Source organism: Macrobrachium nipponense, chromosome 29 (assembly GCF_015104395.2).
Source record: "Macrobrachium nipponense isolate FS-2020 chromosome 29, ASM1510439v2, whole genome shotgun sequence".
Classification (NCBI taxonomy): domain Eukaryota; kingdom Metazoa; phylum Arthropoda; class Malacostraca; order Decapoda; family Palaemonidae; genus Macrobrachium; species Macrobrachium nipponense.
Genome location: NC_061092.1, coordinates 17,521,218 through 17,538,608, shown reverse-complemented (window position 1 = coordinate 17,538,608; position 17,391 = coordinate 17,521,218). Strand labels below are relative to the sequence as shown.

Below are 17,391 nucleotides of genomic sequence, written 5' to 3'. Positions count from 1 at the left end.
AAACTGAAGTATTCATCCGGATGATAGAGAATCATACATTCGTTTTCTCTTTTTCTAAATTAACTTTTAAACTAACAAACAAGCAAATCAGCGAGCAAATAAACACACACATCAAAAGCGGACAAACACACAACATAAATTCAATGCTCTCAATCTACAAATGAGCAATATCTCTCCAACATTATTTCCCATGACAAGACATCTCCATGCAAGGAAGGAAGTTTAATTATGAGGAGGACAGGTGGAAGTGGCCACACAAGGAGAGAGAGAGAGAAGAAGGAAGGAGAGAGAGAGAGAGAGAGAGAGCGTTAATTGAAGATGTAAGTGATGAAAGAATAGTAAGTGATGAAAGAATAGGCAAGACCTCTAGAAAAGGAGTATTCTGATAGTAAGTCTTTTTTGTGTTTCTTCCTTTATATTTTATATAATATAATATGACATAATATAATATATATTAGATACACACATACACACACACACACACACACACACACACACACACATATATATATATATATATATATATATATATATATATATATATATATATATATATATATATATATACGTATATATATATAAAGTGCGTTTACGCTCTTGATTACGCTTCAAGATGACATTTGTATGAATAACCGCAGAGATTAGATTAAATTTATCGCAAAAAATATCCAACCTAATACATATCCTGTGATGGTATTACCATGTAATCACTGTACTGGACTCTCTCTCTCTCTCTCTCTCTCTCTCTCCTCTCTCTCTCTGATCGGAGGATTTAGCGTAGACTGTGATAACTGCTTCTCCTATGATCTCCACGTTGCCCTCAAAGTACTGGGAGATTTCAATGCCTCGTAGGCTCAGATCCGTTCAGCTGTGAAATAATGAGGAAACTCGAACTTAATATAAGACCACGAGATTTATGCGATAAATTAAAGTGCTTTAGGCCTTTTTCTTCCGTTGGATTCATCTCTCTCTCTCTCTCTCTCTCTCTCTCTCTCTCTCTCTCTCTCTCTCTCTCTCTCATGACAACACTGATCCCTCTCCAGGAAGTCTCTTCATCCTTTGCTCAGCACTCTGGAATACCTCGAGCATGGAAAATTGTTAATAAGAAAGTCTAATACAAAAGAAACGAGAGCGGTGACAAAGGGAGCTGTGGCGCTCCTTTTGAGCGTGAAGGTTGACGGGATGTTTATTACAGCTCAGGGTTAATTTCAGTCCCAAAAGGAGCTCTGCTGTGAGAATGATAAAAAGCGTTTGCATCGATGGTGCTGATTATTATTATTATTATTATTATTATTATTATTATTATTATTATTATTATTATTATTATTATTATTATTATTATTATTATTATTAAGCAAGAGCGCACACTGATTTAGAACAAAACACAATGGCTGTGAAATGGTTAAGCGAGAACTTGAAGAATTTTTTTATGTAGATTAAGACGTAAAAGAATAGAGCATTCATAAACAAAAACGAGAAACCTTCAGCAAAGAAAAGGACAGCAATATAGAGATAATAATATACAGTGAAATAAATAAAGATATGTCATCATAGATATAGATATATAGATATACGTAACGTAAGTAGTTGTTGTGTAAAAGAAAATAAAATAAGCGTAATTGCAAGGCAAATACGTTGGTGTCATGAGTTGGGTAAGGGTGTTTGTTTACGACCTGACCCCCATACATAGCAAACATAAATACTGCTTTTCCTGGACATTTATGATTTCAAGTTTTTTTTTTTTTTTTCGCATAAGAGCATGATTCATCACGCGGTACCTCTTGACAGGTGCAATTTAGTCTCTAATTGTACTTAATTTCTGGTTCTCTTGAAAATTCAGCTCTGTTGAAAAAATAGCTGTAATTGAATTAGAGTGCCTTTTCATCACTTCATGACTGGGCTTACGTAGAGAATGTTTAATTCTGATCTTTGAAGAACAAATTCCAAGATGGTGGATTTTAGCGTTCTCGCGGCAATACTGCCCTAATTGTAAACACTGATATTTGAAAAATTGGTCTAGATCTCAAATGCTTTAGCCGCTATAATGTATTGCTCCTTTATATTGCTCTATGCCCGAAGTTGTTCATCGTATGAAAGCCATTCACTTTTACGCAGATTGCAATTGCCTAAAGTCGGTCAAGACGTACAACAATTACTTACTCTTTTATAGACGTGACATTGTAAATCTCTCACTCTCTCTCTCTCTCTCTCTCTCTCTCTCTCTCTCTCTCTTCTCTCTCTCTCTCAGGGAGTTTTGTCACGACTTCCATCCGTAGCCGCTAATTGGAGATATTAATTATACCCTTCCAACGGTGGCCATTAGCTCCCGGGTAGTTGTATGTTCATGGTAGATGAAAAGCAAGTGTGGATTAGCGATTTTTTTTATTTATTTATTTTTTTTTCTCCTTAAACTGAAATGGGTAATTTCTGCGATGATGACTTTACATAAACACGTTTTAAGCCCACTTCCATTATTTATATTACCATCTGCTTTGGGGTGCTATCACTGTTGGACTGAACTGCATATATTCTGGCTCATGCTTGGTGGTATTGTAATTATTTAAAGGAAGGTGACTCTTCATCTGTGTAGCACGTGCAAGAAATTGATAGAAAGAGTGAGCGATACAGCTGTATCCTCCAAGTGCCGAAGCCTGGTAATTCGTTTTATCAAGGTGTGCTTCACTCATTGAAATGTATAATGTAATGCAGACTTTCAGAAGGCTGTATGTGTTTTTATAGCCAAATTTATCGAATTGAAAAGCTTGTATTTATTTTCTTTTTGCATTGGTACTTCAGGATTTCGATTTTTCACGTTACAATGTTCCCACTGTTCATAAAAATAATATTAAAAAAAAATTGTTCAAGCCTAAAATGTGAGAAAATTCTTTAAAGTGAGACGCAAAAGCCACGATGGCCTCGACCATTCTCTTACTCGGCATAAATCTATCTTCAGATCAGCTACGACTTATACATTAAAATCGTCGCCCCTTCTCTCAGAGAGAAATTAAGAAAGTTATGCCGACGATAATGTTCGGGTTCCTTTTGACTGATGGCGGACGTTCTAGGCAATCCATCAAACTGGCACTTGACAGAGAAATGCCACCACAACCACACCACCCACACCACACAACACAACACACACACACACCATACACACACAACACACACACACAACACAACACACCACACGGACACACACATCCGCCGTAAGCGCTGTTCCAAAAATAACGAAATGGGAATGTAGATCGCAGCAAGTACAATCTGTATCGTCTCCCACTTACCCTGGCGAATTTTGATACCTTCGTACTCCTATATTTGAGTACACTTTTTTCGTCATGTTCTGCATTATTCAGAGACTGGTTTAAATTTAAGAAATGATAATCACAGAGGGAATATAGTGATCTGAGATGGTTCGGACACAGAGCTCTTCATTGAGTGAGAGTCAGTGGAATTTGGACAAGCGGTTATCATTCTCAGGTTCTGACCTTTGAGATACAACGTTTCGTTTGGAAGAATATAGTGCAGCCTTTTCATGAGCTAAAACATGAGTGAGAAAGTGCCCTAGAGCAGTACTAACAACGGAATGAAGATTCCTTTGGTCTCCTGTTCGGATCAGCCCAGGCAGCTGAAAGTGAAAGTACCTGGTAATTAAGCATCCGGGTCACCTCTATAAAATTATAACGACACTGAATTCTAATTGGTCCCGCTTCGGATAATTGACCATATATTGTAAGGCTGCATAAATGTCCCCGGCGTGCCATGAGGTCAACCGAGCGATTTTACGCAGCGTATCCGAAGAATTAGGTCATTCCTTCTTTGTTGTGTCAGTAGGTCGAGTGTAATTGTTTTCAAGTGATATATTATATATAGATAATATTATAGAGTATATATAAGATGAACATTACAGTATATATAAGTTATTATATATTAGTAAAGAATACTATATATATATATATATATATATATATATATATTATATGTAATAGAATAATATATTTAACCCAATATATATATAATATATGATTATATATATAATAATAGGTATATTATAACATATATAGATATATATGTGTAAGAGTATATATATATATATATATATATATATATATATATATATATATATATATATGCCCTCGTTTCTTTTCCATTGACAGAGGTTGATGTCAGAGGATGTCACAAAGCTCCACGCTCTAAACACCCCCCTACACACATATTGAACCACTTACACGCTGCTGATTCTGGCGATTCGTGGTGATCACCCATCCAAGTGTTGATCAGACCCATGGTTTCGACACCCCGGTTGTTGGGAAGACCTGTGACTTAACAAACGTGTTACCTTTGCATAGACTTTATGATTCTAGGAAATCTCATATACATATACCTAATTTTTAATTAAGGTCATTCGCATAAATAATACAATAATAAAGGATTTGCTGATTAGCATTCACGTTGAGCATGGGCAGAAACAAAAAAATCCGTTGGCAAAGAATTCAACCAAACTCCCAGGACGGACAGAACAAAACCATGCACGCCATCTAGTGTGAATTCAATTCATGAAACGGGAACAGCACCGCCCGGGATGCTGACCTACTTTACTGGCGATTGGAATCACAAAGATAATTGGACCCGCCAGACGTGCGAGTCTAGAGCCTCTGGCGTCCCTCCTCCGCCACCCCAACCCCAGACCCCTCTCGTCTACCCAGGCGTGCTTGCAGAAAGCAATGATTGTAATGGTTGCCTTTTTGATGTACGTCCCCAGCAGACGATGGATTATTCTCATCTGAGGCGTTTTCGATTTCTTCTAGTTTTCTTTCATTAAAACGGGTCATAATAGTGTTCAACGATATACAAATGCAAGTAAAAGACTGTCTGTGAGTTAATAGAAAAAACATACGTACACTCGCTAAGCGATATATGTACCATATATATTTGCAAATGCGTGTGCATGGGATGGTACTCGTAATATTCATTCTCATATATATGCGTCTTAACCAAGAAAGAAGATCAAAATGATTCCCTATCCTTTGTGTAGCTCCAACGTTACACTGCGTTTTAGCTAAGCGTACCCCTCCCTCCTACAGTACTCCTCTCCCCCACCCACCGCTCCCCGTCTATCATTACCATCGCATAGTTGGAGCAGACTTTCACCATCGCCCCGAAATATGCGAGCTATGGCCACGGTCGTGTCCTTTTCAGTCTTTCAGACTGTGAGTAATGTTTGAACTGGACTTTCTTCGGTCTTTTGAAAAGTCTTAGTATTCTGAACAGAACTTTTCTCGTCATTTGAAAGTGCAAAATAACTCGTAGCAAGACTGCCATTTCTCTTTGAAGTGATCCATTCATTTGAATGGAGCTTTTGAAGCCTTTTGGAACACCAGCCTAATTGTAATTGCGGAGTAATTTATTCTTTGGAACCCAGTATCTTCATGGGACTTTATTTTAGTCTTGGAAAATAGAGTCATTCTGGTTTGAGGACTTTTTCAGTCTTAGAAACCATGGCGTAATTTTGCTTGGACATTTTTCAGTGTTGGTTAGCTGCACCGTAATTCTGAATGGGGATCTTTTTAGTCTTTGAAACCCGAGAGTCTTTTTGAAGTGGACTTTTTTTCAGTCTTGGAAACAAAGTAGTCATAGTGCATGGCATTTATATGAAAGCTCTGAATTAAGAGCAAAAGCTGAAATCACAAAGCCATAGATTTGTTGGCGATTCAGCCAACGAAGAGGATTTGCTCGCTGTTCTGGTATTTCAAGAGGGTGTTAAAGTTGCTATTGAAGTAACACATCTTTCTGTTTATTCATCCTTTTTTAACCTTTTATAATTCTAGCCCAGAAAGTAAAAGTGAAACGCTGACCCAAACTAGACCACTGAGTTTGTAACCCAAATAGTTTTTTTCTTGGACCTCGTTTTTTAAGACCGTCAGATTATATCATCTCCGTACAAAATGAGTTCTTTTCGGGATGCCAGAGTTGAAATTAAACCGTGAAAGGTCGGTTAAATTATAGGAAGAATACGAAATATTTCCAATTTATTATCAAGGTGTCACTTTCATTGCAATAACAAAGAAAAACCACTTTGATGGCTATATATTATTTTTTATCATATGGTCAGTTTCTGTGTCGTAGGGTTCACACTGAGAAAACGCATTTATAAGACGATATCAAAGGAACTGAATTTTTTGTTTAAACCAGTATGACAGGGAGTACAAAAAAGCGTTTGACCATATGCCTATGGCAGAAATGAAAATTTGTTTTCATATAAAATGGTTTTAAAAGATTTTGCGTGCATGCGCCCCCTCCGAAATAAGTAAACACTATTTTATTTTAAAAACTAGTTAACATAATTATTCAAAGAAATTGTTTATATTTTAACGAGATAGGCTGAAATTGATTTTCTTATCAAATGGCCTTCAAATTTGGATGTATGAAATGGGCCGAAATACTTTTCCTACGGAACGGGCTAAAAAAAATTGTTTCCCTTGCTATGAAATGGGCTGAAATTAATTGGGCTCCGGGTATTTCACTCAGGAGGAACGAAGTTACGCGGGGTGGGGGGGTGGGTGACTAATAGCGATACTTTCTCTGGGAACAATCCCTCTATTTGCATAATGAAATACAGATGTCTTGGTTCTTGCGGCTTCCGAAGGCCTGGTGATGGTTGTTATTATCTTGACTTCTTTGAATACAGAACCAAAGAAAGGTGAGTGGGATGGAGGTAAGGGGGTAGGAGAAGAGGATGTCATGGAAGAAGGGGAGGGAGGGGTGAGAAAGGTGGTGGGTTATTTAGGTTTTGCTGGTAAGGGGTAATTCTATGGGTTTCTGAGCTTAAACGGTGGAGGTACGGGCATGACATCTCAATAATATTCTTAGCCGAAATGGCGGTGCCCACTTTCCGTTTTCACTGGGGAACGGGAAACAGGAGTGACGTCATTTTTGTTACTTTCTGTCGACCAGCAAGGATGTCATCCTTGCTGGTTCGTAATATCTTCAAATGCAGAGAAACCAAATTCTGCTCTGGAAATGAACAGAATTTCCTGAAATGGAATGTCTGACACGTACAAATTTACTCAGGTCCCCCGCCAAGCCCATCTTGAGCAGATTCATTGTCGACCGCGAATTTCGTCGCATAAAATACAGTCTTTGCGAATTTCGTGATTTTATTCAAGTCGGTAACTCCGTTTCGTATTCTGAAACATTGTTACAATTGGAAATAAGAAGAGAGTCATAAATGGCTGTAATTCTGGCTGTCTAGATGATCGTGCATTATCATCTTCAAAAGTATGGGTGTATTAGCGGCTTCAAACGTGTGAGTCATTTATTTACATACCCAGATACTTTTTACAGCGTCATGAAACAGTAAGATGATTCGAAACTTACTGTATCAATAATAACCGTGTCCATTCCGTTTGGATATAATCTTCCTTACTGCGTATGTGTGCGTATGAGTGTACTACGTATATATATAGGCATATATATATATATATATATATATATATATATAATATATATATATATATATATATATATATATATATATATATATACACACATATATATATATATATATATATATATATATATATATATATATATATATATATGTATGTATATATATATATATATATATATCTATATATATATCATAATATATATATATACTATATATACATATATACATATATATATATACACATACATATACAATATATATATATATATATATATATATATATATATATATAATATATATATATATATCTATATATATATATATATATCATATATATATATATATATATATATATATATAATATATTTATATATATATATATATATATATACGTATAAATTTCCTGTGATGAGGGATGACCCCTGTTTCCCAAAAACAAAGAGAGAGTGTCGGGACCATTAAGAGAAAGTTTATCGTACTGCGTGTATAGAAGAATAAATATATTTTCTAATTATTTTTTCTTGTTGGTTAATTTGCTAGGAATAGTTGAGCCATTCCCGTAGAGTTTGGAGCGCGCGCTGACAAAGGTTTTTGCTTACACCAAATTTTGTTGTAAATCTGGGGAGCTATCTTAAAATTCACCAAAGTATTAATTTTTAGGAAAGGGATGTCGCCTCTTTTCATACTGATAAGCTCTCCTCGTATGTGTATGAAATTCCTTATGTTGTGTAAGTTTGTGCACAGGGGTTTCATCCGATATTGTTCGTTAGTTAAAGTTTGACAGAGACCATTGGTTGCTGTGTAGACACCCCTTGTTATATATATATATATATATATAGTATATGTGTATATATATATGTATATGTATATATATGCATATGTGATATATATATATATATATATATATATATATATTATATATATATGTTTATATATATATGTTTGTGTGTGTGTGCGCGCGTACGTTCACTCATCCTTTGTTAATTAATATTCCTTTATCCTATTTCTATTTTCTTTTTTATCTCGTAATTCTTTATCATTGAGGTTATTGTACAGCACAAAAAGAAGAACCATTCTATTTTCACGCAAAGATAAAATAGACTTTTAGTGAGTCAGTGCCGATTTTAACTTGGCTTTTGATGAAAGATATTAAAACGGAAAATAAAAAATCTAAATGGTTAAGTATTAATACAATTTTATTTAATATTTTTTAGATCTAGGAAGAACTTTAAAATGATGTTCCTGCATTGCCAGCCTATTCACAACAGAATTGAAATTTTTCCACAATATAAATAGTCTTAAATTGCAAGGTCAGCTAATATCACGAGTTAATTGAACGTGTGAACCTGTTTAACGTAAGTTCACTTTTTTTTTTTCTATTTTCATTAAATAGAAAATTTACTTTAATTCTTAAATTAGAGATCCATTCAAGCTTGTTGTGTGGGTGTAGGTGTGCGTGTGTATGTTTGTGTATGTGTGAGTGTGTTTGTGTTGAAATAGAGAGAGAGAGAGAGTGATAGCAGTATTTAGCTGATATTTTTTTTTTATCTTCTGAAGTGCGCTTCTATGAGCTCCAGAGAAAGAGGCGGGTAGATACTTAATTTGTGTGTGTGTGAGAGAGAGAGAGAGAGAGAGAGAGAGAGAGAGAGAGAGAGAGCGAGAGAGAGAGAGAGAGAGAGAGAGAGAATGTGGTCAGAGTACATCCTTATTTAGCCAGCAGCTACTTCACTGCATTGTCCTGCAACGCTTCAGTGGCGACGAAGGTGCTGTTTTGTAGGTTTAGAAATCGGGATTTTAAATCTTCCTGAATCATGGAGTGTAACTCATCTTCCGAGAATATTAACGAGAATAGAGGTAGGTAGGATCTGAAGAGGTGCAAGTCTGAATTACCCTATTAAGACTTTTTAAGGTATTAGTTTTATTATTAGTGTTTTTTTTTTTCTATCTGCCATTTCTTATTAAGGTTGTAGGCAAGCTTATTCTATATTTTTTCCGCTTGGGTATATAGTATTTTTCTATAATCTATTTCATTTTTTTCACTTATTTAATTAGTATATCTATACAATTTAAAAAAAATCGCAGAAACAGAGAAGCGAAAAACTATTTTTTTACAAGGCTAGAATATGTTTGAATATATTTGAAAATTGAATATATTTGAAAAATAATTTTTAATAACGTCAACATTAAAAATGATACTCATACAAATATGTTTCATTCGAAAATAGGTTTTAATTTAATATTATATATGACATTGGGAATTTGAAAATGACTGTGGAAGCATGTATACCTCAAAATGGAAACTTAATACACCATTGTAATAATGTTGATAATAGTGTCGACGAGTGCAAAATAGTATACTTCAGAATTACTTTAATGTACCATTGTAATAATGCTGACAGTAGAAACGATGAGTGCAAAATATTATTCGGTGACTTTCCTTGATGTTTTTGCGCTACCTGTGATCAGCGCTCCATTAGTATTAATAAATGGTGCGCATTTTGAATGGGAGAAAATTCATCGCCGGAATTCGAAACTTTTATGGTCCAGGGAGTTCACTGCGCGAGTTATTGCGAATTATTTGCAGTGAATGCTAATGAACTAGAAGGCTGGGGAAAAAATTAGAATAATTCGATTATCATACTCTTTCATACGAAGAATCCAAACGAGATTTATTAAAGTTAAAAAGATTCCATTTTAGATGCTGTTTCTAAAATCCTATTGTGAAGCGATATTGTAGTGAATCGAAAGCGTGTTTGCTTGCGTCTTAAATGTCTTCGGGTTCATTCTGCTTGAATGAGATAATTTTCTTTTAAGTGCTTTTATTATTTCTATATTTTCTTTCTTCCCGGTGTTAGATATATAAAATCACGTGTAAGAATGATATATAATATATATATATATATATATATAATATATATATATATATATATATATATATATATATATATATATATATAACCCTCCCTCCCATTCAACTTCCTCTTTCAATTAAAAGTCGAATTTTGTCTCGAAAATTTTATTTCTGATCGCTTCCCGTTAGGGAGCGCTCATTCAGTAAATCGCGTGCCTCTGCGTAATGCGCTAATAAAAGGAAAAAATTATCCTTTTTTAAGCAACTGGTAATGTTTAAAAAAAAAAAAATCCCCGTCGCAACCGGAAGGATGAAGTCCCCCATTTACCCAGTTGTCATTCCCCCGCCGAGATCCTGCAGCAGTTGATTCAGGATAAGCGCGTATCCGGACGGAAATCCTCACGCCCAACCGGTTGAGAGAGTCCTGCAGACACGGAATGATTCCTTCCGGAAGGTAAGTGCTCCCGAAGTCCTCCTCCTCCTCCACCACCTCCGAAAGGACAAGACGAGGAGAGAGGGTAAAATCCCCGAAGTAACGGGGCTGGGCGTCCTATGCGGTGCGCCAGACGGCAGTGTGTCGAGTCAGGATACTGGCCGAGATCCTAGGGAGGAGAGGGAGGGAGAGAGAGAGAGAGGGGCCCTTAGGATAAAAGACCGGTAGAGAGAGAGAGAGAGAGAGAGAGAGAGAAGGTCCAGGGGTATGAATAAAGGGTGTGGGATGTTCTAGGATGGGAGACTAGGGTGGGGATCCTAGTGGGGCCTGGGAGAGGGGGTGGATCCTTTAGTCCCCTCAGGACAAGGAGCATGAGAGTGGGTTGTGTGTACCTTTCGTATCCTTAGGGCAGTTCATACATTCCTTTGATTTCTTTGTTTTCTTTTTATCTTCCCCGCTCCATCTTCCTCGGTGTGCCGACTTCGGGAATTGGGCGCTTCTTGCAGAGTTTTTTAAGGACTGCTTTGAATACCATTTTTTATCACTATTTAATATTTTATTTAATATTAGTTTCTTATAAGGCTATTCATTAGTGAAGGAAGATAATGCACTTTTATGATGGCTTGTGATGTGTTTGCTATCTTTTTTTTTAATGCATTATATAAATCTCCATTATAATGAAAATGTGTCTATGTAACCAGATAAATGCATTTTTTTTTTTTACGGTAACCTATTTTCTTCATCGTCTTTTGGACGTAGAAATAATAATATCCACCTCCAAGAAGAAAATTCGTTAGGGTTGTCAGTGAGAGAACTTCATTTTGACTCAAGGGCACACCGATAACAAGAGAGGATTAACATCAAACCAATGATCCTCCTTTCCTTGCTTCACTAACCGCGAATTGTCTAGAATTTCTGCGTTTTGATTTTGAACACTTGATTTCGGAATTTTTGATTCTGGCCACTTTATTTTTTCTGTTTTTGCTCAGTGCATTCCGGCTTGGAGATTAGTTCTTTTGTTTCTAACCTTTTCAAGTTTTTTTTTTCTTTCTCTTTTTTTTTTGGGGGTGGGGGCTGGGGGCTGGGGCTGGGTTCAGTATAAGAAAAAAGTAATTAAATAATGAATTAAAATGATTCTGCTTCCATAGAGATCAATACCAGAAGCTGTATAAGTTTATATCTCTCCATATTTCTTAACTATCAAATATATTTCTATCAATGTGATGCATTTCGTATGCTTAAGGACAATTGAGAAAACTGTGTCCAGTATCTAAAAGTGAACGTACCAGTTAGTTCGAACTCTTTCGGAGTGAAAGTAACCAAAATATCCTTGAACTGGCCGTGTGCTGATTACAACCATAATGAGCATCATGCTTTTGGTATGAATACATTTTATAGTCTTGACTTAAGCATTTGTACTACGAGAAGCATAATTTCCGTCTCCGATGTCGTACATTTTTTTTTTCTTGTTTTTATGGCGCCGTTTATAAACCGCGAAAACAAAATCTAATTTAGGTCTTAAATTACTTTTTTTCTATAGATTGGTAAGTATGGAAGCAGACAATTCGATGTGATAGATCGGGAAATGATTCATGCAGGGAATTAGCTGATGGAGGCAACCTATCCTTTTCCTTCACAACCTACCAGATAAAGAAATGAAAGCATGGTCATGATTTTACATATCTCTCTCTGTCTGCCTAACTATATATTTTTATATCTATCTATCTATCTATCTATCTATCTATCATATATATATATATATATATATATATATATTATATATATATATATATATATCAGCAACTAGCGAAACTACAAATAGTTTAATAACTGCTTATATCACAGGTGTTCTTCCTACTTATACGCAGCAGATGACCAAATGCAGTACTTTCAAGTTTCCAAAAGAATGGAGTAAAAGTTTCTATTTACTCTGAGACTGAAAAATAGATAAAACCTTTCATTAGATAATTATATTGAACGTAATAGTGTAAGTGATTCAGATTCTATCCTCTCCGTTTTTCTGTAGCAAGGGTGAAAGTGTAACATCGAGAACCTTTGAAAGAAAATAGCAAATTCTCCAGCGCCGAGAGTATTTATATGGGTTAAAGAAAAGTTGCTCAGACGGTCCCTTGGATGACAGATTCCGAGGAATCTGACGACGACGAAAGAGCTGGAAACCTAGAAAGTTGGCAAAATACCCATTATTTGGCGGCGTAAACGCTGGAAAGTTTGGGGATTCGAGACTTCGGCCGTCCATTAATCCGTTGCATAGCCCATCGCCTCTCCGACTTTCCCCTCATCAGTGCAGCCCAGGTGATGATTTTCCTTCTTTATATATATATATATATATATTATCAAATGCTCTGTACTTCAGGCCAATGTAGTTAACATTAACATCTATTCATTATTCAAGGTTACAAAGTAAATAGCTTTTATTCTTCTTTCAAAACTATAAATACCCATTACTTTTTCTTCTAAATGAAAATGTCGACAGGTAACACATAGAAAGAACAAAGCACAGAAAGTGAACGACCAAAGCCTTATGACTTTTAAGCGTTTCCGTTATTCTAGAAAGAAAGATTCTGGAATGCTAAGCGGACGGAGTGTGGACTCGACAGTCTAGCATCACTGAGGCTAACAATGCGTAGAATCACAGCCTAACGGCGGAAATTAATCACGCAAGAAAGGAAGAAGGGAAAACTGCTAAGAAGCTCATTTGGAAGGTAATTCATCGCGAAAAGAGAAATGTTTATGGAAAATAAGTAAAAGCCAAGAATCTGTGCAGACTACGCTATAAAGTGGTGGGAAACGCTTTTTAACTCATTTTAAAAGAGAATTACTCGCATACGAAGAGAAGGTACAATGAAAAGGGTGGACTCAAAGAATCTGTCTATTTCAGTTGAAACAAAGGGATTCATATGGACATGGAAAAGACGTCAAAAGATCAATTACCGTACAGAAACAGAAATTCGACGACGGAGTCCCTTTGGGTGAGAATGCTTGTGGGAAAAATGGCAGGACCTTTCTCTTCATCTATAATCAGTCAGAGCATAGGAGAAATAATCGCTCTGATAAGGAACAGAAATCAAGAGAATATTCTTTTTATACGACAGCTTCACTTCATCTCCTTCCCAGATCTTACAGGTTCGCTAAAAAATTCTCAGACTGCACGTACCACTTCCAGAGGGCAAAAGTCTCAAGGAATGTTGATGCTCATTCATTCTGGTCATTTGTTTGCAACATGTCAACATGGAACTCAATTTCCCCGTTCGGGTAATCAGCACTTGACGTCAGTCATTACCAGAAGTAATCGCATATCAATCTTCTGGCAAGAGATCATAAACTTCTAGTGCATAAACATTCGGTGACTTTTTTTTTTTTCACTGGGGATTTGTTCAAGTTATGGCTCGATATTTCCTGTGGCGTTTTTGAGCCTGCATTGTTAGAAGATATGTGCGGTTCTCTTTATTGTCTTTTAATTAAATACTTTTGGTGCAAACTAACAGTTATTCAGAATTAGAGCTACAATTATGGTAGAAATGTTAATGAATATATATGATATATATATATATATATATATATATATATATATATATATATATATATATATATATATATATATATATATATATATATTACTCCGGATCATTGAAAATTACATCCTATCGAAAATATTATAAAAAGATTATTTTGCTACTCCTTTTTATAAAAAAAAAGGAAATTACATCAAGAAGTCTTTTTTATTGAAACATTTTTATAAATGAAAAGGGGGGAATGGATAGTTTTATTAATTATCCACATTTTAATTAAATTACTCTTTTTATCTGAAGAATCTCTCATCTCTCAACTGAGGAAGATTACGTCCTTGATATTATGTTTGGTGTTTTTTTTTTTAGTCCTCCCCGTTTTTTTATTAGTTTGGATCAACCTCGTATGTCTTGTAAACTGGGAAAATTGTTTTCTCATACTTTCTCCATAGAATTTCAAGATGAAATACTCGTGCGCGTTTCGGCAAAATTACTCGTCATATCCGAATTACCGGGAATCCTACTAAACTACTGATACTATAGAGATTTTAGGTTACATATTTTAAGCAGGCGCCTAAGCGATCCTGGCCGTATTGTTTAATTTTCTTAGGTATTGTATAAAAGAAAGACTGAAAATACCTGTGTAGTAATAATGAATTTAGTGAATTACAGGAAACTTGCTAGTGCTCCATTTTGCTTTGTATCTCAGAACAGAGCGACAAAAGTATTGATGCTTGATCGCTGTTGTTATATTTCCTTTAAGCATGTTTTTTGCGGAAGTTTCCAGAATCTATGAAAATTAACGATTATTTTTTGGGAAGCTAGGTTACTTTTTTCAATGAAATCATTTCTGATTTGTTCTTCGCTAAATTAGTGTCAAGTGTGTATGGAGGTATTGAGATAATTTACAAAAGTAGATCACTTCTCTTTGGAAAACTGAAGTTTAAAAAAAAATAATAAATTTTGGTTTTATCCTCACCAAGCGAGAATTAATTCGTATGGTAGTAGAGATCGCAAGGGCAATGTAAATCCAGATTTGTTGTTTAAAAATCCCAAAGGTTCAGCGATGAAACCACGTAAGAGACGCAGAAAGTTTCATCACCTCGCGTACTTCTGCATCCTTGAATGTACCGAGACGTAAGCTGACGACAACTAGTAATGAATGTTTGATATTCGTTCACTTATTATCGAATCCGGGAACGTCAAATTGCAATGGACATATTATTTTTTAGTGTTAAATCCCTCTTGTTATTAGAAAAATCCCGCTTGATTATATTGCGCGCACAACACATTTGACTGCAGTGACTCGGCTGACTAGTACGAGATAGGTGGAGCGCTAGAGAAAACCTACGGGGTTTGTACTTACATCTTGGAAGTCTGAGATCGTACTCATGGTGAACGTTGTTGTGTGGAAGACGCCGTGAAGTAACTCCAATAAAGGACAACGTTAGGGACACACACAAACACACACTGTGTTAAAATCACACTCTCAGTCGCGCTTAAATCCACGACGGCGACCTAAGAGGACACAAGTTGGTAACTGCGGTACCCATTACGTTTGCTATTGGTTACACTCGTAAGGAAGCTTGGCAAAGGGAATTAGGGCCTTCAAGCACATTATCTGCGGCACCACTTTCAAATGCTTCCACTGGTTACGATCCTTGCAATGGCACCGTTTGCATTATGTCACGGCACTGAAGTTGCACGGGGCTGGCACTATTTAGGCACTGCTGTTGGTTATTGGCACTGTTTGATAATCTCCAGGAATTGCACTGATTTCATACAGTAACGTAATTACATCCAAAAAACACCACGAGGGTTTGAAGATCACATCACACTCAAGTACACCCAAGATCCATGAGAGACGAAGGCATTTAACTTCCTCTGGTGGCACTCTCGAAGCGGGGCACCGTTATGCGGGTGCTCAGGTGAGATGTCCAGGTGAGACGGGATGTGGGCGGTGGTGTCGCAGTGCCGTGACTTTGCGCAGTGGCGGGAGGACGAGAGTGAAGACCCTCGCTCTCATGTGGCCCTGTGTTCCAGCACGGTTGTCGAAGTCACCGCCTAGTGATCACAAACCTTTTGTTCTGTGTCTCCAGATCTCTCGTTCTCCTGCCTCAGTTCGGACAGATTTAAGAACCTCCTTCGATGCGTCAGCGGACATCAATAACAACGAAAAGGAACGTGAAATAAAAGGAGAAAAATGACGGTCCAGCAATGGAAACGTCGTCAACCGCGCCTGTTGGTCCAGCCCCCTCCCAGCGGCCCCGCCCAGTCCAGGTGAGCGCTTGAGCTAACGAGAACTGGAGCACCTGAGTTCCTGACACGCGCCCCACTACCCAACTCCCGTACCCACAGTCAACATCTCGTCTTCACTCTTAGCATTTGAATACGGTTTTAAGGACGGTTTTTTTCTGTCGTCCTTTCTCCATTGACCATCTAGGGGGGCTAATTTAGTTCATAGTGTTTTTGTAGATTTAAATACCTCTCAATAATTGGCAGTTATTCCTATGAGGTCTGATTTCAATTGTTTCATATAAATGTGTTCTTTTGCTTTGATAAGATACAAAAATCTTTCCTTACTTTCCTTCATTATAAATGGGGATTTTATGAACTTCTTAAAAGCATGAAACGAAAGTCAAACGGCTCTAATCTAATGACCTATTCTTTCATTTAGGTTATAGAAGAAAATTCTCATAGAAATCCTTTTTTTTCATAGCATTTACTAATTACTTTAATGGTCATTTCATGAGTCCTCCTACTATCATTTTGATGTCGTAAAAATATCTGCTTTACGAACCCGATCTCGCTTGCAAAGATCGTCAGTTTAATATGCGCCTCCAGGCGTCATTATATCATCACTTTCACGTGTCTTATTGCTCTGACGAGGCCAGGAATATTCCCCCTCCTCCAACACCTATTGTTTTTCGGCCTTTCTTTCAGTGCCAGACTTCCAATCCCCGAAAGAGCTGGTCGAAAGCCCTTCCTCTGGGCGTGGTCTGGAGTTAGGTGCAGGCGTGGTTTCAGAGGGGGGGGGGAGAGACAGTACCGCCCACGCACCGTCGAGGGTGAGTCAAAAGATCCTGCCACGCCCACCGGATCTGGGGCAGTGTGGCGCGGGGGCGAAGTGACT

General features: G+C 36.8%; 1 protein-coding gene across 1 annotated transcript in view; it reads right to left on the bottom strand.

Annotated features, from left to right (window-relative positions):
- LOC135206164 (Kruppel-like factor 2) overlaps positions 1-16,376 on the bottom strand; it is a 392,389-nt gene extending 376,013 nt beyond the window's left edge. The window contains exon 1 of the mRNA XM_064237449.1: positions 15,625-16,376. Coding sequence (XP_064093519.1) covers positions 15,625-15,651 — 27 coding nt within the window. The 5' untranslated portion in view covers positions 15,652-16,376. The remainder of the gene's footprint in view (positions 1-15,624) is intronic.
- Between the last annotated feature and the right edge of the window lie 1,015 nt (positions 16,377-17,391).